General features: G+C 47.8%; 1 protein-coding gene across 3 annotated transcripts in view; it reads left to right on the top strand.

The window, feature by feature from the left end:
- The window catches only part of CPLANE1 (ciliogenesis and planar polarity effector complex subunit 1), a 2,680,747-nt gene that overhangs the window by 2,568,014 nt on the left and 89,678 nt on the right, over window positions 1-23,055 (top strand). For all 3 annotated transcript variants that reach the window (XM_085631095.1, XM_085631092.1, XM_085631094.1), the window contains one exon: window positions 18,477-18,637. In XM_085631095.1, the coding sequence (XP_085487221.1) occupies window positions 18,477-18,637 (161 nt within the window). The remainder of the gene's footprint in view (window positions 1-18,476; window positions 18,638-23,055) is intronic.

Raw genomic sequence — 23,055 nt, 5'->3', positions numbered from 1 at the left:
ACAATTCCACCTCAATGAGCCGGTGATACTCAGATCCTTTTTTTCCAAAACCATCAACACCAGCGGCCAAGTGCTGAATACTCTGGATGTCAAATGTTGCCTTAAATTCTATCTTCAGGGAACGAAGGACATTCAAAAGGCTGAACAATTATTTTGTGGCCTATGGCCAGGGCAGAGAAGGGACTGCAATAACACAACTATCGCACAATGGATATCGGCTGCAATACAGTTCTGTCATGTCAAAGCTAACAAACCTATGGAAAGGACAAAAAAACTCACTCCACCAGGTTACCTCAAATTTTTTTAGGTTCACTAAGTGATAGAAGTCACCCACCATCCACAACAGACAAATTAAGATTGGATATGACTGATTGCTACTCTGATTCAGGCATGTGAATCTATGAAAGATACACCAATACTGGATAAGAAAATAAGTTACTTACCTGTAACTACGGTTATCCAGTATTGGTATCTTTCTTAGATTCACATGCACCCACCCTCCTCCACGTAGAGGCTGTTTTCATATTATTCATTAAGACACTTGCTTCTCACTTGTGCTGGGAAAATCTGAGGGAAACTGCCTCTGCTGGGAAGGTTCTAGAGGGTGCTAGCAGCTGATTGGCTGCATTGAACATTTAGTCCTTTTTTTTAAAAAAAGGACATAGATAGGCTTTGTTAAACATGGCCCAGGGCCATTATAACCTTTAGCATCATTTAAATACTGCTTGATTATGGTCCATGGGACTCCCATCTCGACGACGGGGAATGATTCAGGCATGTGAATCTATAAAAGATAACCATACTGGATAACCATAGTTACAGGTAAGTAACTTATTTTCTTCCAGTTGATACAATTTTATATACTACACAGGGCATATCTTGCTCCCGAGAAAATCAATAGTTATTTTTGTAGCATAGATGCGGCCTGTCCCCGCTGCAACCATTACAACACAGATATAATACACATGTTATGGTCATGCCCCTCGCTGCGACAATACTGCTGGGAAGGTTCTAGAGGGTGCTAGCAGCGGATTGGCTGCATTGCACATTTAGTACTTTTTTTTAAAAAAAGGACATAGATAGGCTATGTTAAACATAGCCCAGGGCCATTATAGCCTTTAGCATTATTTAAATACTGCTTGATTATGGTACCGTGAGACTCCCATCTCGACGACGGGGAATGATTCAGGCATGTGAATCTATAAAAGATAACAATACTGGATAACCATAGTTACAGGTAAGTAACTTATTTTCAGGGCATATCTTGCTCCCGAGAAAATCAATAGTTATTTTTGTAGCCCAGATGTGGCCTGTCCCCGCTGAAACCATTACAACGCAGATATAATACACATGATATGGTCATGCCCCTCGCTGCAACAGTACTGGGTCGAGGTCACACAACATCTCTCAACATGTACTGACTGAAAGTTTGAGTGCACATGGGTAGTATGTATATTGGGTATCCTCCTGAGAGATGAGAAACATAGGGCCACCAGGCACTTCCTGGATCTTGGCTTCATAGTGGCAAAGTGCCTCATTACGAGGCGCTGGAGGTCTAGCGAACCAACGTCCATAACAGCCTGGTCACACTCCATCCTGGTATGGGCAGAAAGGACACTCTGGGACTAAGCAAATACCCCATCTCCTCCAACTGGAACACAATCCTAAATGCCCTCCAGGTTGCATTTAGTTCCGAGGAGGACATCGACGCCACCACATCAACTTAAATTGTGCCTAAACAAAAGTACCTACATAGGATATAGTACCACTTCTAATGATGTTCCAATGTGTAAATAATGACAGGTGTACGGCAGGTCACGTAAAGATGGCAACTGACCTGGGGCAAACTTGGGACTGTGTTGAGTGTCAGCGAGCCTTTTTAAAAAAAATGTTTTCCCCCTTTTGTGCCCAAACCCATTACCCCATCCCCATATTGTTCATCTCTGTTCTGCAATTTAAGCATGTTTGATGCTCTTACAATGGAATACTGGGATCAATGAGACTACACACAGATTATTTACTCCAAAGGGCACCCTACAGTCTTTTGTTGTCTTTAATATATCAGCACATTCTAGATCTGTAGGGATACATATACCAGACCAGTTATATGATATGTTCCCACAAGTCTCCTGCCTGGACGATCATTCACATACTGATACCCTTGTACTTTTATCATGCCTACAATTGCTCTGTAACTGTACAATGAAAAACGTAATAAACAGATCAAACCAAACAAAAATCAGGAGAGGCTGGAGTCACGTTTCAAAGGGGACAAAGCATTTGAAGTTTCCTGCCACAGATGGCTCTTCCTGACCAGGGGAAGGTGTGAACACCTCCGCCCAGGACAGGCTTTGTTCTTGACCTCGAAGTGCTCTGGCACTCACCCCATGAGGTCAGAACTCTGGCGATGACATGCTGGCTTAGACAAGTTGGTAACCACACTAAGGGTTGGTATGTTTCGGGGGACCCCTCTAAGGGGCCCTTTGTGTGCAATTAGTATTAAATCTGATGCTGGAATCAGTGCAGGTTTATGAAGATGAGATGTTTGGTACCAAGCGCCCCATAATACAGTGAAGCCATCATGGAGCTGGGGAACTCGTAATGACAAATGTCCAGCACCATGTACTCTCTATGGCTTCCCTGTTCACTCACAATATCCCAACATCGACATGGATATTGCAGGGGCATATCTGCTCATGCAGACATTTCCTCACAGGAGATCTAGTGCTCCCTGCCTTAGTGCTAGAAGGCGTGCTAGAGGGGTGTCTTACCTATATCTCATGCAGTGTCTAAGGGAGGGCACACAGGGATGTGTGCCATGTCGACTCTTTGGTTTTGTCTGCACCAAGGCACGCAGTATGCAGTGGCGGTGTACATGGCCTTGGTGAGGGGTCCCTAGGGTGGCACAATTCGTTCTGCTACCCTTGGGGTCCCTGTTCACTGCCAATGCCCTTGGTACTAGGGTTACCATTTACTAGGGACTTACAAGTGGTAAGCTGGTAAGATTCACCCTGTGACTTTTTCTAGAAGACTCTAGTGCCTGTTTCGATTGATCCTTTTCAGAATTACTCTTTAGTTGTGATTTATTAGGACTGGCTGCTAAAGTATCTCGACCTATAGATGTATAGGTTTCAGCAATACATTTTGGTAGTTCATGCTCTTGATCCGCTAACGGAGCCTGCACAAGCCGTTGGCATACTGCTAAAGCTCCTGCGTACACCCCCTTGAATGTTACTTACAATTATTGAGGCTGCCTGAATTTGAATGCTACCAGGTGGGGGAAAGTGATCTTACTCTGAAATTTAAAGACATTTTAATACTTTTTCTTGCAGATTTGTACCTCCTTTAATTTGTGGAAAGGAGCTAAGAATGAGGTTATGGTAGGAGGGTGGTGCACTGGGATAAAAAGAGGTGCCATTTTGCATTCTGTAGCGATCTAGTGTTCCAGGCACCTGGTTAAGCCCACATATATAACAATGTCCGCAGTGCGTATGCACTAGGCACTCAGACATAATGGAGGTTATCGCCTTTGATACTGTATTGAATTTGAATGCTGCTAGATGAGAGGAGAAAAGTGATATTACTCAGAACTTCAAAGAAATTTTAATACTTTTACTTGGTGATTTTGTGGAAAGGGGCTAAGAAAGAGGTCGCGGTAGGAGGCATCATTTTACGATCTACAATCCTTTTATGTTCGATGCACCTGGTTAAGTCCGCATTTAAAACGATGGCCGCAGTGTGGAAGTGATAGGCATGCAGCCATAACTGAGGTAATCTCCATTGATAATGTATTGAATTTAAGTACTGCTAGGTGGTGGGGAGTGATTTTACTTGCTGATGATTTTTACCTGCTTTTAATTGTGGCAATGAGCCAAGAATGAGGTTGTAGTAGTAGGGCGGTGCACTGGGAAAGAAAGGGATGCCATTTTGTGATCAGCAGTGTTCTAGTGTTCTAGACACCTGGTTAAGCCCGCATATATAACGATGGCAGCAGCGCGGACTGGGCATGCCCATCTGCACCCATCCTTTGAAATGCTACCCAGGCCTCTCCAGATAGTGCAAGATCCCAAACCCCCTGTCCTGACACCACTTTTCGTAGGGGAGGACAGGCTGGAAAATTAGTTAGAGTAGGAGGTGGGCCCACACCTAGCCAACACCACCCCTAAGGTGGGGCAGCTGATGTGGATCCCACTTTTCCAAATCCTCCATCTTGTGTTGGAGAGACATAGCCTATTAGGGTCAGGATTATGCCACTTCCCACAGGAAGTGGTCATATAGAGGGTGTTGTCACCCTATGGTAAGTAGCCCATTGGCTGCTAACTGATACTCCCCTTAACGCCCCTAAGTTGAGTATTTAGGTGGCACCCCTCGACCCAGAACATCTGATTCAACTGACCTAAAGAAGAATAGGACAAAGAAGAGCTGCTGAACCCAAGAACTTAAACCCTGCCTGCCACTTCAAGACTTGACAATTGAGGTGAACTATCTATTCCTGCTGCAGCTGTGTGGCCTCTAAGAACCCCAGAAGACCACCAGCCTTCACCAATTTGCCTACTCCCTTGGAGTAGAGGAGCTACTCCCCTGCAGTCCACAGACACCGAAAACCGCTGACTCTGGTCCACTGACTTGCAGCTCCCCGGCCTGACCGACGAAGCAATCGACCAGGAAGAGGTACTCGTGCTGTGAAAGTCAGCTCTGTCTCCCACTTGCGAATGGAGGCACCAGGACTGACCAAAGCCATGCAGTACCCATCCCTGGGGTACCGGACGCCCTGTACCAAGACCGACCACAAAGAGTCGAGTCGGGATTCCACCTGCCCAGGAAACAAGCACCCATCGAGGTGCTTCAGCACCCCTGAGACCCACTCTGGGAGTGGCCCAGCAGTCCTGACATCGTCCCTGATAGCTGTGTGCTCCTGAACGCAAAGCCTGCCTTTGCGCACAGAGTTTGGCTGACCTACCTTCTTTGCACCCTGCTAGCCCGGCCTGAGTAAAGACGGACCGTCTGTGCTACTGTGCTGCTTAGTCCATTAAGGCCGGAGCCCCTGCTTGGGAGCTCTCGGACTTGCCTACAAGTCCTCCTCTGCATCCTGTTTCTAGGCGGCCCCCCTTCTTCGTATCTCGCCAGCTACCAATGGCTTCAGCACCCTGCTCCTGACTGAATCCGGAACTCTCCTGATGGTAGAACATTGTACCTTGGCTTTCTACCACTCTGATCCCAGAAGGTGAACCCCTAGAACTGTCTGCTAGATTTTCTGTGCATTTCTGCTCTTTCCTCCCATAAGAATCTATTGTGTGTAATTGTGCACAGCTGTGAACATTTTTCCAAACTTTGACAGTATATAAGAAAAACATTACTCACCATTGAACGAAGTTCTTGGGTTGCAAATATGTATACGAAATAAGTGCTATTTTTCTGAAATGGTCTTGGATTTATTCTTTGAGTGTGTGTCTCATTTATTGCCTCTGCGAGTACAACAAATACTAGCACTAGCCTAACTGCTTACCCATTCTACCACAAATAGAGCGTTAGTATTATCTACTTTTGCCTATGTAAACCAATTAGGGGCTCCCTGGACTCTCATTTTAGAGAGCCAGCTACCTGCATATACAGAGTGTAAAACAATTATATTGGCCCTGGCAAGCACATAAAAGCAGGCGGGTGATAAACAATCCCACTGGATTATATTCATTGTTTTATTTGACTTGTGGAAAGTCTTCATGTTAGGTTATCTCAGTCAGTGTTGATACACAGAAGATGACTAAAAAAAATGTTCACATATATGTGTCTCTGAACATTTATCTCAACCATCAAGTAACTTTCTATTAATCCATTCATAAAGTGTTACAGGCTGTAGGAATCTGGAATGCCTATGAAATCTTGTTTACTCACTAGTCTTCATCTTCATGTTGCTGAAAGAGTTTGTTTTCTGTAGGTGACCAGTCGCCAAAGTAATCTTGACTAATACATCATTTATTTAGTTCTTGGATTTTATCTGCGAAATTGGTGGGTATGATTTGAAGCAACTGGATCGTGGGAGCCTTAAATGGGATTGCTGAGGCAAGTACATTTGGGTTTGACTGTAGTGAAGCAAGTGGCTCAAGCTGTCATGTCTATAATCCTCTAAATGCAATATGAGTTTTCTGTATAGATAGACAATAAATAGATCATCCTAAACTCAGTTTCCAGAAATGTCTCACTGATAGAATCACCGTTGTTACAATAAGCATACCTATCTGAAAGAGACACGTTAGTGATAGATTCCTTACCTTAGAATATCCCCAGGCGTCAGACTGGATCCGGAAAGTTTCTTGTAGCAGTACCCCTGCGCGTCAGTAGGTGGTGTCGTGCAGCTCCGCGTCCATCACTGGCGTCGTAAGCGCAGAGATGACGTCACGGAGACTACTTAGTCGCCACCCATGCGTGCTGACGTCAGTTCTTTCTTTTTCCGTGCCAACAAGCGCAGATCCGGATAGAGCACGTACCTTAGTCATTTTTTGACTACCTTTTTGAGACTTTTGTCTCCCCTTTTCTCCTGGTGCACGTAGGGATGCCTGGCTTTAAGTCTTGTGGGGCCTGCCGTCGCAACATGTCGGTGGCGGACCCCCATGATGTTTGCCTTTACTGTCTGGAGACTGACCATGACTCCCAGTCCTGCCGGGACTGTCGAGCCATGGCCCGAAGGCATTGAGGGAGCGGCGGTGGAAGCTGTTGGAGGTCCGGCACTCGTCCCAACGCCGCTCCAGGTCCAGGGACCGTTCCCGGGACCGCTCGTGGGGCCGCAGTCGTCGATCCTTGAGCTCCAAGTCTTCGCCATCGGATTCCGGTAAGCGACGACATAAAAAAGTCGAAGAAGCATGTTTGCTCTCCGACATTCCCCCGTCGGTACTCGGATGCGGACGAGGGGGACAGGGGCTCTGCCGCTGCGCTCCTTTGGAGCCGGGGAGTCCCGCGGCCTACCCGCCTTACCCTTGCGCCTTACTCCGGCGCCACGAGGTCCGGTGCTGCTGGCTCCGGCCCCAGTGCCGCCCTCGGCGCCGCAGTGGGTGCCGTTTGTCCCCCTCTTGCCCCAATTCCAGGACCATTTCGTTCCTGCCTGGTATCCTCATTGGGAGGCAGCACCAGCCCGGCCCTGGCCGGCGCTGTTTCCAACGCCGTTTTTCCCCTCCCCGGCTCCGCCGCCACGACCGGTTCCTCCTGCGACGGAGGTGGAGGATGTCTGGGAGGGGGTCCGTAGACCCTCTTGCCCGTCAATGTGACTCCAAGCAGGACTGGGTGGACGATCTGGAGGATGCCGGCGACCTTGAAGTCTCTTCTGACCCGGGGTTTGCCTCTTCCCCTGCCTACGATGGAGGACGGCGCTTCCTACACGATGGTGCTCCATCGGGCTGCTGAGGTCCTCAATATTGATCTTCCTATGGTAGCCCTCAAAACTAACCTCCTTACTGAGGTGCTCCAGACGGCTTCGGCTTTGTCGGAGCCTCTGCTTCCTTTCAACGACGCCCTCACCGACGTCCTGTTGGGCACTTGGTCGCGGCCGGCCACAGGGGCCCCTGTTGATAAAAACGTTGCCAGGCGTCACTGCCTGGCACCTGGTGACCCCGCATTTTTGACCACTCATCCCACGCCTGCGTGTCTGGTCATCCAGGCCTCGACGTCGCAGAGTGACTTTCCCACGGCTCCACCGGATAAGGACTCTAAGAAGCTGGAGCAGTTTGGTAAGCGGTTGTTCTCGTCGGCCAGCTTGGGGCTGCGGTCGGTGAACACCGCCTGTTTGTTGAGCCGTTATTCCCACGCGGTGTGGGACACGGTTGCTCAGGTGTTACCTCAGTGCCCCAAGGAGGTCCATGACGTACTTTCCCAAGCAGTTGCTTAGGGTAAGGATGTGGCTAAGTTCGCTATTCGGTGTAGTCTGGACACTGCTGACTCGTTGGGCAGGGCGATTTCTACGACTGTAGCGCTGCGTCGCCACGCTTGGTTGCGATCCACTGGGTTCTCGCCTGACGTCCAGAGCTCGCTCATGGCCATGCCCTTTGATGGCACTCGCCTGTTTGGCGATAAGGCTGACAGTGTGCTGGAGCGCTTTAAGGACTCGCGGGCCACGGCCAAGTACTTGGGCCTTTCCACGAAGAGCCCAGCCACTCCTGGGTTTCGTTCCTTTCGTGGCCAAGGCAGGGGCGCCCAGACACGTTCCTTCAACAAGCCTGTGCAGAACCAGCTTCAGCGTGGACGCGGCTTCCGCAGGGGCGGCTCTGGGAACCAGCGTGGGGGGCAGTCTACCTCCGCTGCTTTTTCCTCCAAACCTTCCTAATCCGAGCTTTGTGGAGCACCCCACGCCGGTGGGTGGCAGGGTCTGCCACCCCCTCTACCACTGGCAAGATATCACATCGGACGAGTGGGTGTTGCAGATCATCCGCAAGGATTATTCTCTTCCCTTTCAGTCTTCCCCTCCAGCCATGCCACCTCGGTGCCACCACATGTCGGGGGATCACTTGTTGCTTCTCCAGCAGGAAGTTACGGCCCTCTTGGCCAAGGGGGCCATCGGGCGCGTTCCTAGGCCAGAAGTAGGACGTGGTTGTTATTTCCACTACTTTCTGGTCCCCAAGAAGGACAAAGGGGGCCTGCGCCCCATCTTGGACCTCCGGAACGTCAATGGCTTCCTCCAGAAGGAGAAGTTCAAAATGCTGATTCTGGCTCAGGTCCTGACTGCCCTCGACCCTGGAGACTGGATGGTAGCGTTGGACTTGCAGGACCCATATTTTCACATCCCCGTCCTGCCAGCCCACCGGCATTACCTGCGGTTCACGGTAGGCCAGGAGCATTTTAAGTTTGCTGTGCTCCCCTTCGGCCTTACCAGTGCCTCTCTGGTGTTCACGAAGGTGATGGCGGTGGTCGCAGCTCACCTGTGCAGGTCGGGGGTGTCAGTCTTCTCCTACCTCGAAGACTGGTTGTTGAAGGCGGCTCGACAGGCAGTCGTCAACCACCTTCAGACTACGGCCGACTTCCTGCATTTGCTGGGGTTCTCCATCAACGTGCCAAAGTCGCACCTGAGTCCCTCTCAGAAGCTCCCCTTCATCGGAGCGGTTCTGGATTCGACGCTGTTTTGGGTATATCCTCCCGGGCAGCGAGTCCGGGATATTCAGGCTATGATTCCGATCTTTTAGCCTCTGTCCCGGGTTCCAGTCAGGATGACCCTCCGGCTCCTGGGCCTGATGGCTTCCTGCATCCTGCTAGTGCAGCATGCCAGATGGCATATGCGGGCTCTGCAGTGGGACCTGAAGTTCCAGTGGGCGCAGCATCAGGGCAACGTGTCCGATCATGTCCAGATCTCGAAGGGCACTGTATGACAATTGCAGTGTTGGCTCACGAATCTCAATTGGGTCAATGGCAGATCCCTCTCCCTTGCCCAACCGGAGTACATAGTGGTGACGTATGCGTCCCTCCTGGGATGGGGAGGCCCCTTGGGGGAGGCGCAGATCAGAGGATTCTGGTCTCCGGCGGAGAGCCGGCTCAATATCAACCTTTTGCAGCTTCGAGCCATCCGGCTTGCACTGAAGGCATTCCTTCCCTCTGTCCGGGGAAGTGTGGTGCAGGTGTTCACGGACAACACCACCGCCATGTGGTATTGCAACAAATAGGGCGGGGTGGGGTCCTGGACCCTATGTCAGGAGGCTCTGCGCCTCTGGACATGGCTGGAACATCAGGGTTGTGGTTCAACACCTGGCAGGGTCTCTGAACGCCAGGGCAGACGAACTCAGCCGCCGGTGCTTGATGGATCACGAATGGCGTCTGCACTCAGACGTGGCGCAAGGTCTCTTTCAGCAGTGGGGAGTGCCTTGGATAGATCTATTCGCCACCGAAGAGAACGCGCAATGTCATCAGTTCTGTGCGTTGGAATTTCCAAAGCGGCACTCGCTAGGTGACGCTTTTCGTCGCGAGTGGAGTTGCGGTCTGTTGTACGCCTTTTCGCCTATACCTCTTCTGCCCAGAGTGCTGAAGAAGATTCGGCGCGACCAGGCCCAAGTCATCCTTGTGGCTCCGGATTGGGCACGAAGGTACTGGTATCCCGAGCTACTCAGCATGGTGATTGATCCCCTGATCCGCCTGCCTCTTCGGGAGGATCTTCTGTCGCAGCAGCAGGGGACGGTCCTCCACCCGAACCTGCCCAGCCTCCACCTCCATGCGTGGAGATTGAGCGGCGACAGTTGACAGCTTTCGATCTTCCTCCCGAAGTCTGTGATATCATTCTGGCAGCCAGGCGTCCCTCCACTAAAACGGTATACGCCTGCAGGTGGAACAAGTTTGTGGCATGGTGCACAGCGAAGGCTGTGGATCCCCTTTCTGCTCCTCTTTCTGAAGTCCTTCTGTTCCTTCTTTCTTTGGCCCAGCAGGGCTCTGCTCTGGGCACTATCAAAGGTTATCTTTCGGCCATCTCCGCCTTTTTACGGCTTCCAGATCAGCCTTCTCTTTATAAGTCCCCCGTTGTTTACCGTTTCCTGAAAGGTATTACGCACACGTTTCCTCCCGTGCCATTCATTATGCCTCAATGGGGCTTAAACCTTGTCTTGACTTATCTGATGTGAGCTCCCTTCGAGCCCCTTCATACCTGTCCTTTGCGTCTTCTCACTCTCAAGACGGCTTTCCTGGTAGCTATCACCTCTGCTAGAAGAGTGAGTGAGCTCCAGGCTCTTTCTTCCAAACCTCCGTTTCTTTCTGTTCGTGCGGACAAGGTGGTTTTAAGGACCCGTCCTTCTTTCTCGCCAAAGGTTGTCACGCCCTTTCACTTCGGGCAGTCCATCACTTTGCCCACCTTCTTTCCACCTCCGCATCCTTCGCGGGAGGAGAGGCTCCACCGTCTGGACCCAAAACGTGCGCTCGCTTTCTATCTAAAGCATACACAGCAGTACCGGGTGGATGACCAGCTCTTTGTTGGCTACGTGGGCACCAAAAAAGGTCGGGCTGTGCACAAACGGACCATCTCTCGGTGGGTCATTCTGTGCATCAAAGCATGTTACTCCTTGGCTAAGAAGGAGCCTCCTGTGGGGCTGCGTGCCCATTCTACCAGGACAACTGCAGCCACTACTGCCTTGGGACGTGACGTCCCCTTGCAGGACATTTGTCAGGCAGCTACGTGGACATCGCTGCACACGTTTACCAAGCATTACTGCCTTGACAGTCAGGTCCAGAGAGACGGCTTCTTTGGCCGTTCTGTTCTCTGTAACTTTCTGGTGTAATCTATTCGCAGACCCACCGTCGGGGTTGGTATTGCTGGGGTATCTATTCTAAGGTAAGGAATCTATCACTAACGTGTGTCTTTCAGATGCACAAGTTACTACTTGTGTAACGATATATCTGTAAGAGACTGTTTGTTGGAGTCAGCGTTGTGGGGAGAGAGCGTCCTCGCGGACAGGAGATGACGAGGGTCTTTTTTAACATCCATGGCAGATTGGGACACATGTTCGGAACAGTGTAAATAAGTGTTTCTCGCAACAGACGGATATCTTTTTTTAGAACTTGCATTCAGTGCCGCTCACTTGTAATTTGCTGAACTTGCCATTTGAAAGGACCACGGATCGCTGTCAAGGAGGGCGCTTTGCTAATGCTCAACTTCTGCTTACGAAGGGTCGTGTCGCTGGTGGGAGCTATTCCGCATTCGGCGGACAGCCTGCACGCTCCCAGCGTGCACTAGACCCCAGGGCTACCTGTCCACTTCACCGGGGGACTGCAAGGACCAGCAGCCCCTACACCTAACAGCTGGTGCCTCTTCCCCCGGAGGTCACGCCCCCCACCTGACGCCTATTTACTGTTCGCGACACCCGCTTCGCGGGTGCCGCTCACTTGTAATTTGCTGAACTTGCCATTTGAAAGGACCACGGATCGCTGTCAAGGAGGGCGCTTTGCTAATGCTCAACTTCTGCTTACGAAGGGTCGTGTCGCTGGTGGGAGCTATTCCGCATTCGGCGGACAGCCTGCACGCTCCCAGCGTGCACTAGACCCCAGGGCTACCTGTCCACTTCACCGGGGGACTGCGAGGACCAGCAGCCCCTACACCTAACAGCTGGTGCCTCTTCCCCCGGAGGTCACGCCCACTGTCCGCCATATTATAAATTGACCAGCCCCAAACGCAACGCGGGACGCGCGCGGGGAGAAGCGCGGGCCAAGCCCGGGCCAAGGGCGGGCCCGTTTAAGCCCGTTCAAGACCGGGCAGGACTGGACTGGGCCACCCCATTTACAGTTAGTGTTTTATGAATTGTATTACCATTGATATCTCACATTGACACTATTAGTATTGGTTTGAGAATAAGTATTAATATTGTAATCAACTTGCACGGTATAATGTCTCCAAGAACCACTAGGAACACTGTTAAAAAGCAAGCTCAATTAGCTGGCGAGATCATTGGCCCAATTGATCAATTCATAACCAAAGCCAATGACGCCATTGAACAGGGCATTATCCTACTGGACCGAAGGATCTCACAAGATCTGACGATAGCCAGGCGCTCATCGATGGGCCTATTGGGCACTGCAAAAACCCCCTTACGTCCTGTTGATCTACCTCCTCCAGTGATAGTGCATGCAGAAACGCATACGGTTCCTCGCACAGTGGATCTTTCTGCATCTCTGGATTTGTCTGACTCCCATCTATCCTTGGAAAAATCTCCAGTTATTTTTGCCACCCAACCAGTTAACACCTCTCCTTCAATGGCTAGGGGTACACGAGAAGGAGCTATCCCTAAGAAAGTAAAGAGGAAGTCAATTGTTAAGCCTCCCCATTCCACCATTCCGTCTGCCACAACTATCTCTGTAACTCCTCTTGTCTCAAATCTTCCTCTGGAAAACCTTAATTTTTCATCCCTCCATCACTCCCCTTCACTGCCAAATGTTCAAACAGCGGACTCTATTCCAGCTAACTTGAGCATAAGCTCCACCAGCTCAACCAGTATTTACAGCAGTGTAGATACGATGGACGGCAATCCCAAAATTAACGCATGCACCAATGACAGCTTACTGCTTACTAGAATTGGCGATATGTTTAAATCTCACTTGGAACCCATAGAAAAGGCCCTACACATGGTTCAGTCCCAACTCACTCAACTGTCTCTAGTAATATCTCAAAGTACAGGAAACAAGAAGGATTCCAATTTGGTGAAAGGTAGGTCCACTATTTCAAATACCCCTAACGCCAAAGTGTCAAAACCAGGAACCTCCGTTCAGAACCCCAAATCTAATAATCAAAAAGTCCCTGAGAAGCCTATTCAAAATCATCCCCTAACATCTGTGAGCAAGCTACAACCACCTCCTAAACCCTTGAACCCGCCACCATCTCGCCCTGTAATTAATCCTAAATCAATAGCACTTCCCCCATCAAACCCTCCTCCTTCCCTTCCCACTCCTATACCCCCTACCCCTGCTCCTGTCCAATCCAACATCACTACCGGCTTCAACACTATTCCTATTAACCGTAACAGAAAGATTCCCCCTATCCATCTCCCACCCGAGGCCTCCCCATACGTAGTAATAATGACTGGGGTTCCGGAACTCCCCCCAAATCAGGATGAACCAGTTTGGTCCCTGAAAAATAAAGTAATCTTTTGGCTGTCCAACAATAGACCGCTTTCAATCTTTATGGACAACAGAGTTACTACAGTGCGTAGAGTGCCTTGGTTAGGCAACCAACCAAAAAATATACAGGGCGACTGTATAATAGTAAATTTTGAAAATCCCAATACAGTTGAGCATATTGGCTCTTGGGGTGATCAAACTTCTCCCGAAGGGATCGCTACCCATAACTTGTCGTACTTCTATCCCCCTAATACGCGATGCAATGCAGGCCCTCCATGGTCCTGGACGAGGGTAGGGAACTGGGGTGGTACCAGAGACCGAAATCAGTGGTTGGGGCACGGTTTCAGCAACCCACCATCAGGCCACTTTAGGAACTGGAGAGGTCCACTACTATCCAACAGATACGATTGCCTGGACATGGTGGATTGACTATCATCTCTACCTACGGAAGATAGCAGTTACAACAGCGTATTTCCTAACCCAATAGTTCCCTGTAAGACCATTCGGGTGGCCGGCTCCTCCTTGTCATTCTTGCATGGTACCCAGTCTGAGTCTTCCCTTCCCCAGCATACCCTGGCCCAACAGCAGTCATCCTCCCCTCACCAGGACGCATGCTATAGCTTGCCAGCTACCCCTGCAGATCCGCCCCCAAACCCTCAATCTCCTACCCCCCAACCCAGGGAGCCTAAACCCATCCCTCCTTTTCCTGCTATAACCACTCAGTCCCTGTCCCAACTTTCACATCCCTCTGCCGAACTTCACCCTTCAAATTCTATCTTTACACCAACCCAGGATCTTCCAATCATATTTTGGAATGTAGCAGGCCTAAGATCGAAAATCCATCTTCAGTCTTGGGTGGAACTTACTAATAAATTTAAGCTAATATGTCTCGAAGAAACTTGGGCAATTAACCCTATTCATATACAGGGTTTTAAAACATTTCACCTTCCTCCCTTACCGTCCATTCATGGTAGACCTAAGGGCGGCTTAGCCATCTATGTTTCCAACTTAGTTCCTTTCACGATCTCGGAAGTTCAGCTAGACTCGTCAATTTTTCAAATTCTTAAACTAGTTCCTGACAATAATTCCAGTTACTATCTCATTAACATGTATAATAACTCCTCACCTAGCGACTGTGTAAAATCTTTGTCGGAAATTACTCACTATATACAAGACCAAAAAGCTAAGAGTCACGAGCAAAACTGTCATATTGTGTGGGGCGGGGATTTTAATGTGTATCTGTGCAACAATCATGGTAAAGGTATCTGTGGGCTCTCAGACGAGCACGACGTTCCCTTGGCCCACTTCACTCATAATGCAGTAGGTCACGCACTAAATACTTGTATTTTCTCATTAGAACTCGAATTCGCTAATACCCTAGTGTGTCCCGCTGTAGAGTTCAAAACGACCTTTCATGGTAGAGGTGCTACCACAACCATCGATTTTATTTTATGCTCTCAATCTTTAAAACATCGATTGAAGCAATTTACAACTGGCACCGACCCTTCAAGTGACCACTATCCAAATAGCATAACCATAGCTCTAAATTCACCATCTCCAGCCTGCACAAAAACAAGCTTCTTGGTGCAGCACTCTCTGGAGATGAATAAAACCAATGGTTATACTGTTAAGTGGACGACGATCAATCCCGCAGAGATCACCAGTAAGATCATTCAAAAAACCCTTCCTCTCATCTACCATTGCTTGGAGACGTCATCTTCCCCAAAGCTGATTCTTTCCAGCTTCACCAAAATATTAGAAGCCATCAGACAAGAGCTCACCCGTTCTCATAAGACTTGCATCAATGATAAGGACTCAAGAGGGTGGTTTGATTTCCGCTGCCGTAAAGCGCATCGTGCATTGAAAAACGCACTTCAAAATAAGACCAGGGACAAGCCCCAAATTGCCTCCTTGAGGAAAAATTATAAGATGGCACAGCAATCCCATAAACGGGAAATAAAAAATAATCTCTGGGCCCAATTACACCAGAGTACCTTAACCAAGGACTCCACCATGTTCTGGAGAACAGTCAGGGCTCCTTTCCTAGTTGATGAAACTGCAATACAGCATCTAGATGTGGCAGTACCTGCTGATAAATGGGTAGCACTCTACTCCCAGATTTTCGCGGATTACCCCTTGACAACTGAGTCACCTAGACCAGAGGCGGAAGCTCCTACTAGTAATAACATCTTCCCTTTTGACCTCCATTTTGATCTAGAGGAGATAATTACAGCACTGACCGCCTCAAAGACCGGTAAGGCGCCCGGCCCAGACGGGGTTCCCTTAGACATATTTGTGAGCAATATAGATCTCTGGTCTCCAATTGTCATGCAGGTTATGTCTGCAGTCACCCAGATTGGCCCTCTTGACTCTTGGTCTACTTCTGTGCTCCTGCCCATTTTCAAAAAGGGAGATCGGGACAATCCAGCCTGCTATAGGCCCATCTCCCTTTTGGACTCCCTCGGCAAGGTAGCTGGGAGACTAATTCTGGAGCGATTAAGGGACTGGTCCACAGAGAATAAGATCTTAACTGACCTACAGTTTGGGTTTCAGGAGGGCTTGGGCACCGTGGAACAGGCCTTAAATCTGACTCTACTCATAGGCAAATACGTAGGGGCCAAAGGTGGTAAACTTCATCTAGTCTATGTGGATTTGAGTTCCGCATTCGATTGCGTGATTCACTCCAAGTTATGGGCGATCTTGAAGCATCTGGGCATCGATCTCGCACTGTTGAATTTTCTCCGAGAGTTATACTCGGACGCAAAAGCCTGTGTGAGATACGGTATTAAAGGGGAGCTTACTGAATCCTTTAATATCGAAAAAGGCGTAAGGCAGGGATGCGTCCTTGCGCCATTCCTATTTAACATCTATACTAACGGACTGGAGCAAGCGATGTTGGTTGACAGCAAAGATTTACCCTGCATAAACTCCCGCCCTATTCCTGCATTACTGTATGCAGACGATTCAGTTATCCTAGCAAGGACACCGAACCAGCTTCAGATCCAACTAGATAAATATTGCGAATTTATGTCTTCTCTTGGTCTCAAAGTCAATAAATCTAAGACTTTTGTTATGAACATCGGGAAGAGAGCCCAAAAATGTAAACCTCTCTTTATTGAGAAGACCAGATTAGAAACTGCCACTACCTATCCGTATCTAGGTATCCTTATCGATAATCAACTGTCCTGGAAATCTGCGATATCCAGTAAAAAACTGCAGTTCCAACGCACAACATCTGCACTGACCTCGTTCTCTAGGAAACTGGGTAAGCCCGCCCCTACTGTACTTTTGCAGATTTACCAAGCCAAATGCATGAGTGTGGCAACATATGGTGCCGGAGTCTGGGGCTATGTGTCCACTGACGAGCTACAAGTTATAGAAAATTGCTTCTTGAAATACATATTAGCCCTCCCTCGTAGTGCTCCTACTTTCGGCACCCATGCGGAACTCGGCCGGGAGTATCTGACTGATATCATTAGCTACCAGCCGATTCTACTATGGCACCGTATATGGACTAAGGAGCAATGTCATCTAACCAGGTCACTAATATCTGACTGTCTCTCTTTGTCCTATTGGAAAAAGATTCCCTGTCTGCTATATGTATCGAGATTTTTAACAGATTTGAATCGCCCTGCATTTTTCACTGACCCTGAATCCTTATCGGATATATCCAGAAAATCCTTGAAAAAGCTTTGTGCTGATCATTTAAATGATCTTCGTTTGTGTTCTGAACTTGTCAAAAAATCAAATGTTCATTTAACGATGGTCCAATCTCCTCATGGCATTCAATTGTATTTATCTTTTTTTCTGTCAAATTATGAGAGGTATGTTTTAACCAGATTTCGGTTTGATCTATTTTATCGTCTAGTTTCACTGCCTGTGCCCTTAGTCTGGTCACGGGAACTACCAAACTGTCCTTGTGACGGTCTAACTTGCCAGTCAACCCTGCACGTAACCTTTTTCTGCGGTTTCTACAAGTCTCCGCGGAAACGATGGCTGGTTCCTTTGCTTCGACATTTAGGGCTGAGAAGATGCAGACCGGCTCTTTTGGCACTTCAATATCTGGATACCCCGTATATAGCCAAAACTGTAGCCTGCTTTCTTAAAGCCTGCTTGAAAACTCATTCTCAACTATTGGCAACTGTTTCTTAAGATTTTACTGATTACTCGGCTACTATTCCTGTATATAGAGTGTTAGCGTTTATTCCTAATTGCCTGCTTTCCTCAACAGCTATTGAACAAACTGATTTTTACTGATTACTGTGCTAATATTTTTGTACTTAGAGTGTTAGTGCTTACATGTAAAATGCGTCACTTTTTAAGCAGCCAATGAGCAAACTGATTTTTATAATGTTGTAATCCTTTAAATGTACTTTTTATGATTGTAAACTCAATCGAAATAAAGTATTTTATTGATTGATATTGATTAAGAGACATTAGTTAGTGATACATTCCTTACCACTCCACCCATCCTCCCCGTTCTGTGAACTGATTCTAGGGTTAAGGTCATCCCCCTTTCAGGGCCAGAGTTTCATGGCACCAGTGGTCAGTTTCTTGCATGGCTCTGCGTTCCTGGCACGGAAAGTCGTGTACAGAACTGACGTCAGCGCGCATGGGTGGCGCCTAAGTAGTCACCGTGACGTCATCTTGGCGCTTACAACGCCAATGACGGACGCGGAGCTGCACGACGCCACCTACTGACGCGCAGGGGTACTGCTACAAAAATCTTTCCGGATTCAGTCTGACGCCTGTCTGTCACTATCTAATGTCTCCTTACAGATATATCGTTACACAAGTAGTAACTTGTACGTTAAGATGACTCTTTAGCTTCAGAACAATTTACAAAATTTAATTACTGTGTATAATTTCAGAGATTTAAAGGTTTATCATTTTTCTTGTTGATGTACACATAGCATATGAAAGATCCGGGAGAGAAATTTTCAGAAAACCGACAAAACAAGCAGCGGTATGCCAAACAGACGACAATGGATTTGAGAATGAAGATAGCGACTCGCTTAGTCTTTGGGAAGTGCCTGATGAAATCAACAGAATTCTGAACAGCAGTCAGAATACAGTGAGTATTTTGTGGATTGTTAAATAAAATCTTCTGGAGTAATTCTCTTGCAACATGCTCCCTGACCCTGTTTGAAGTGATGTTTTAACTGTTCTTTTTTGTGTCCAAAACTATTAATTACAAATTGCAAACAAAAACATATTTATTTAATTCGTTTTTACAGGAACTCTTCTTCAATACAAAAGCATCCATTCACATTTCATAAAACAATATAATCAATTTTCAGCCATATTTTCAGATAGAATGATAATTGTGGTTGTCTAGCTACATAAATTTCAACAAGAAGATTTGAAATTAAATAAAAAGTATAAATCTAACAGCCTGCTCTTGAGTTTCTCTTGCAGACTGAACAGACATCAGAGTTGCAATATTAACATACTGGATGGATTCAAGTTCATTCCCTTTTAATCAGACAAGGGACAAAAAGACGTTGTTGAAAATAATTTTACAGTTTAAGAGAGGATCAAAAAACATTTGTTTAAGCGAAAACAAATCTTTACTGAGGGAGGGTTAAACAATATATGTACTGCATCCTCATACGATTCAGCTGAAAATTAAAAAATATAATGGATTGATACATTTCTCTTGAAGATGTAATAGTATGGGAGAAAAAAAGAGTAAATAGTTCATGTCCTGTACCTTGGACAGCCTGGATTAACTTGGATTCCTTTCCTTTTGATCCAGGCATTTTCTTGTATTACAAGTAAGCCAAATTAAAATTTCCTAAAAACTTTATGTACAGAAGGTCAGATATTGGCCTTGAAATACAATTGCAATACACATCTTGCTAATAAACAATTTGGGTGCAAACTTTTAATCTGAAGATATTGATACAAGTCATAATGTAAGCTTTTTAGCCACACTTTTTTTTCCATAACCCTAAGCTTTTATCATTTTTATGTTCGAAAACTTCTTCACACTTAAGTCCTAATTTATTTAACCAAGAAGTAAATGTCTTAGACAACAAATAAATCTAATTTTTTGCATCCCTAAATACTTTAAAAATACTTTTTTTAAATAAATTGTGAGGACTACTAAAAATTATAACAGGCATAACAAATGACCTAACAAAAAGCCCTATTTGCAATGGTCCTGTTAGACCTAACTCAAGATTAATCATTTTGATGGAACTAGAACTACTAAGGCCTAAAACGTTTATACATCACCAAAGAATAATACTCAATTAAGCTTAATGGCTGAGTTTTAATTGCATAGCGTCCAACCATGGGGATTTTAGCAGTATAGGTTTCTAGAAGGGATTGTACGACACTTGTGTAGGAGGCTGGCACAGTATATAGACCTCCAGGCTCCCAGGTGCAGAGTAGTTAAACCTCCATAGGACACCACAGGATAAGTCACGGTCACATTTTTACTGTTCTAGAACCCTTCCCAAGGGGCTCTGAAGGAACCACTTGGATCAAAGAAGGTTAGAGAACCACCCCACCTGTGGATACCCAGGAACCCAGGATACCAACACCAGGGAGCCCGGGTGCATAGCCGTGAAGTGGTGTCAGGATCACTTGTTGATGCCAGTGGAGAATCAGCAGCTACAGAGGGTCGAAGACCAGGCTTGTGGAACCAGGACGTGAAATCCAGATGAGAAGAGTCTGAAAGCAGAAGGTACAGTGTCCCAACCACCTAGAGGTGACCAGGAGGCACTAGAGCACAAAATCAGCCCTTTTTGAGGTTCCTGCCGTAGCACGGTGAGGTTGAAGCAGCAGCTGTGGAGACCAGGCAACAATACAGGATCCGCCCAGAAGCTATCCCACCCCGGTCAACAAGTGCAGGAAGGTCAGTGGCCGACAAGCCCACCAACAAGCCTTGGCAAACACAAACAACGGTTTGCAGGAGAAGATGCTGTGTTGCAGACCAGCAAGGTCTGTGGGACTAACCCAGCAAGGGTAAGTCCGATCCAGACCTCAGCACACAGGAGAGCCAGCAGGAATCGTTGGCACCCCCTCAAGGACCCGGCACAGGGGTTCGAAGGAAGCCTCAGCGGCACACAGGAGATGAAGGTCCACGATGCAGAGGATGCAGGCAGGACGTCATTCTTGGAGCTGTGCAGTGCTGGAGGCTAGGGCTTCTTGGAGCTTGTAGATCTTCCTTAAGGAAAGCCAACAAGCCTTGGCAATGGCAAACAGACGCAGTGCAGAGGGAGGTGGTTCCCGCTGGCTGGAGAGGGATTACAGTCGTCCAGGTTGTAAGGAAGACTGGTCAGGCTTCTGGAGAACCAGTAACCCACCACCTGTGTTGCAGAGCTTGGTGATGCCGCTGGAACAACAGAATCAGCAAACCGGTCATCAACTTAGAGGTGCCTGCGGTTTCAGGGAAGTGACTCCTTCACTCCTAAGGATATTTCTTCTGGCTTGCATGCAGTCAGAGTCTTTTTGGACTCAGAGGATGAATGGCCACGGGGTTGCGGATACATGAATAGTGTGGAGACAAACTTGCAGCAGAAATCTTCCCAACAGGAGCAGTGTTGTCTTTAGTCCTGGCACGAAGAAACAGCAGAGTTTCAGTGTCCACCAGCAGAAGAGTCTTTAAACAATCTTCAGATGACAGGCAGTGTATTCTTGAAGTTGTTGTCGGAACGAAACTAAGGACGCACCCTCAGGGGCGCCCTTAGGTAACACTAAAAAGGGGAAAGACCTCTTGTGCGGTGACCCACCTATCCGGGGGATCAGGGATGCTACTCAGCTGGCCTAGCCAGTCAGAAGCTACCAAGGGCCAAGATTCAAAATGGCAGAATCAAGTGGCCACCTGGAGGAGTTGGACAGGGGAGTGGCCACTCCCCTGTCCTTTGTGTATTTAAGCGCCTGAGCGGTATCCAAGGATTCCTGAAGTGGGCAAAACTGGTTTATGCAAGGAAGGCACCAAATGTGCTCTTCATTGCAGTCTGGTGGTACTCGGAAGAGTCCCCACCCTACTAATTCTCAAGGAGAGGTGGTCATACCTCTCCTTCACAGGAAATCTTTTGTTCAGCTTTCCCTGCCTGAGTTAGGCTCATCAGCAGAGGGGCAGAATACTGTCTAGAGTTGGCAGCAGCGCAGGCTGACAGGCAGACCCTGTAGGGCTGCACAGGTAGGTATTGGGGGATCATCTAAGGAGCCTCCCCAATACATGGCATCATGCAACTAACACTGAAATTGGTGTAGTTGCATAATTCCAACATGTTTGATACCAAATATGATCATGTTCAGAGTAGCCATTATGTAGCTGGAGATCTCGACTTGCCTGTGTCCACTACATACCTTAAAATGACTGCCCCACACTTACAAAGCCCAGAAAATGGAGTCCGGTGTTGGTAGAGGTACCTCTACTCATGCAGGGGAACTCACACCCTTAGAACCATGCACCCTTGGACTGAAGGGCCTACCTTAGGGGTGACTTATAGGTTAAAAGTGCAGTGACCTGGATATAATGGAACCCTTATATCTAAAGTGAATGGTGCTAGTACATGTCATGCAGACTGCAATGACAGCTCTACAGACACAGTGTGCACAGGCTCCCATGGGTGGCGTAATACATGTTCCGTCCCGTGGTGTACCAATGCCCTGGTTACCTCAGTACCATATACAATGGACTTATAGTGGTACCCCAGAATGCCAATTGTGGGGTGTACAAAGTACTTACCAGCAAATTAAGAGGAAAGAGCACTATCACTGGGGGTATGGTACCAGGCAAAAAGTGGGGGTGTAGAAGGCTGGCTTAGTATATGGTGCTCACTCGTGTAAGTGTAGCATCCTGCACGAATCCAGACAACATTTTTGGTGATTTTAGTGGTCCTAGAGAACCTTAGACAGCTCTCTAAGTGGTAGTTGTGGAGAGCAGCCTTCAGGCGTAGTCCAGAAGCACTGTAAAGCAGCTTGTTTTACCAATACTAATCATATAGTGTTGGGTAAGTGAAAAAGAACCACACAGTGTAGGTATGTATTTTATTATAAACACTCAATAAAACATTGCAATATCTCCTGCCCAGAGATATAACAACAAAACACACAATACTTTAGTACTAGAACATGTAAGATGCACAAATACACAGTGGCCTCCAGGGGGAGACCAAACCATATACTAATAAAGTGGAATGAGAACCACGACCTAAGTCAAAACTAGACCCAGAAGATGTAGAAGAGCCGGGGACCCAATGATCCACCCAAGGTAAGTACCCAGGAACTCCACGGAGGCCGTGGGCTGAGAGGGAACACGACCGCAGGCTCAATACAAGTCAATGGGTAAGACACGGTTGCAGTTTTTAAGAAAAAGTACCCCACCTAGAGGACACTGGCGAAACCTTGTGGAAGATGGAAGGTTGAAGTCACCCCACCCGTGGATACCCTGGGAACCAGGAGACCTACACCATGGAAGCTGGGTGCTAGGTACGACGTGACGTCAGAAACCGCTATAGACCAAAATGGAGG

This window comes from Triturus cristatus, chromosome 2_1, assembly GCF_964204655.1.
Source record: "Triturus cristatus chromosome 2_1, aTriCri1.1, whole genome shotgun sequence".
In the NCBI taxonomy this organism is placed as follows: domain Eukaryota; kingdom Metazoa; phylum Chordata; class Amphibia; order Caudata; family Salamandridae; genus Triturus; species Triturus cristatus.
Note: the sequence above shows the minus strand (reverse complement) of the source record. Positions and strands in the feature narration are given on the sequence as shown.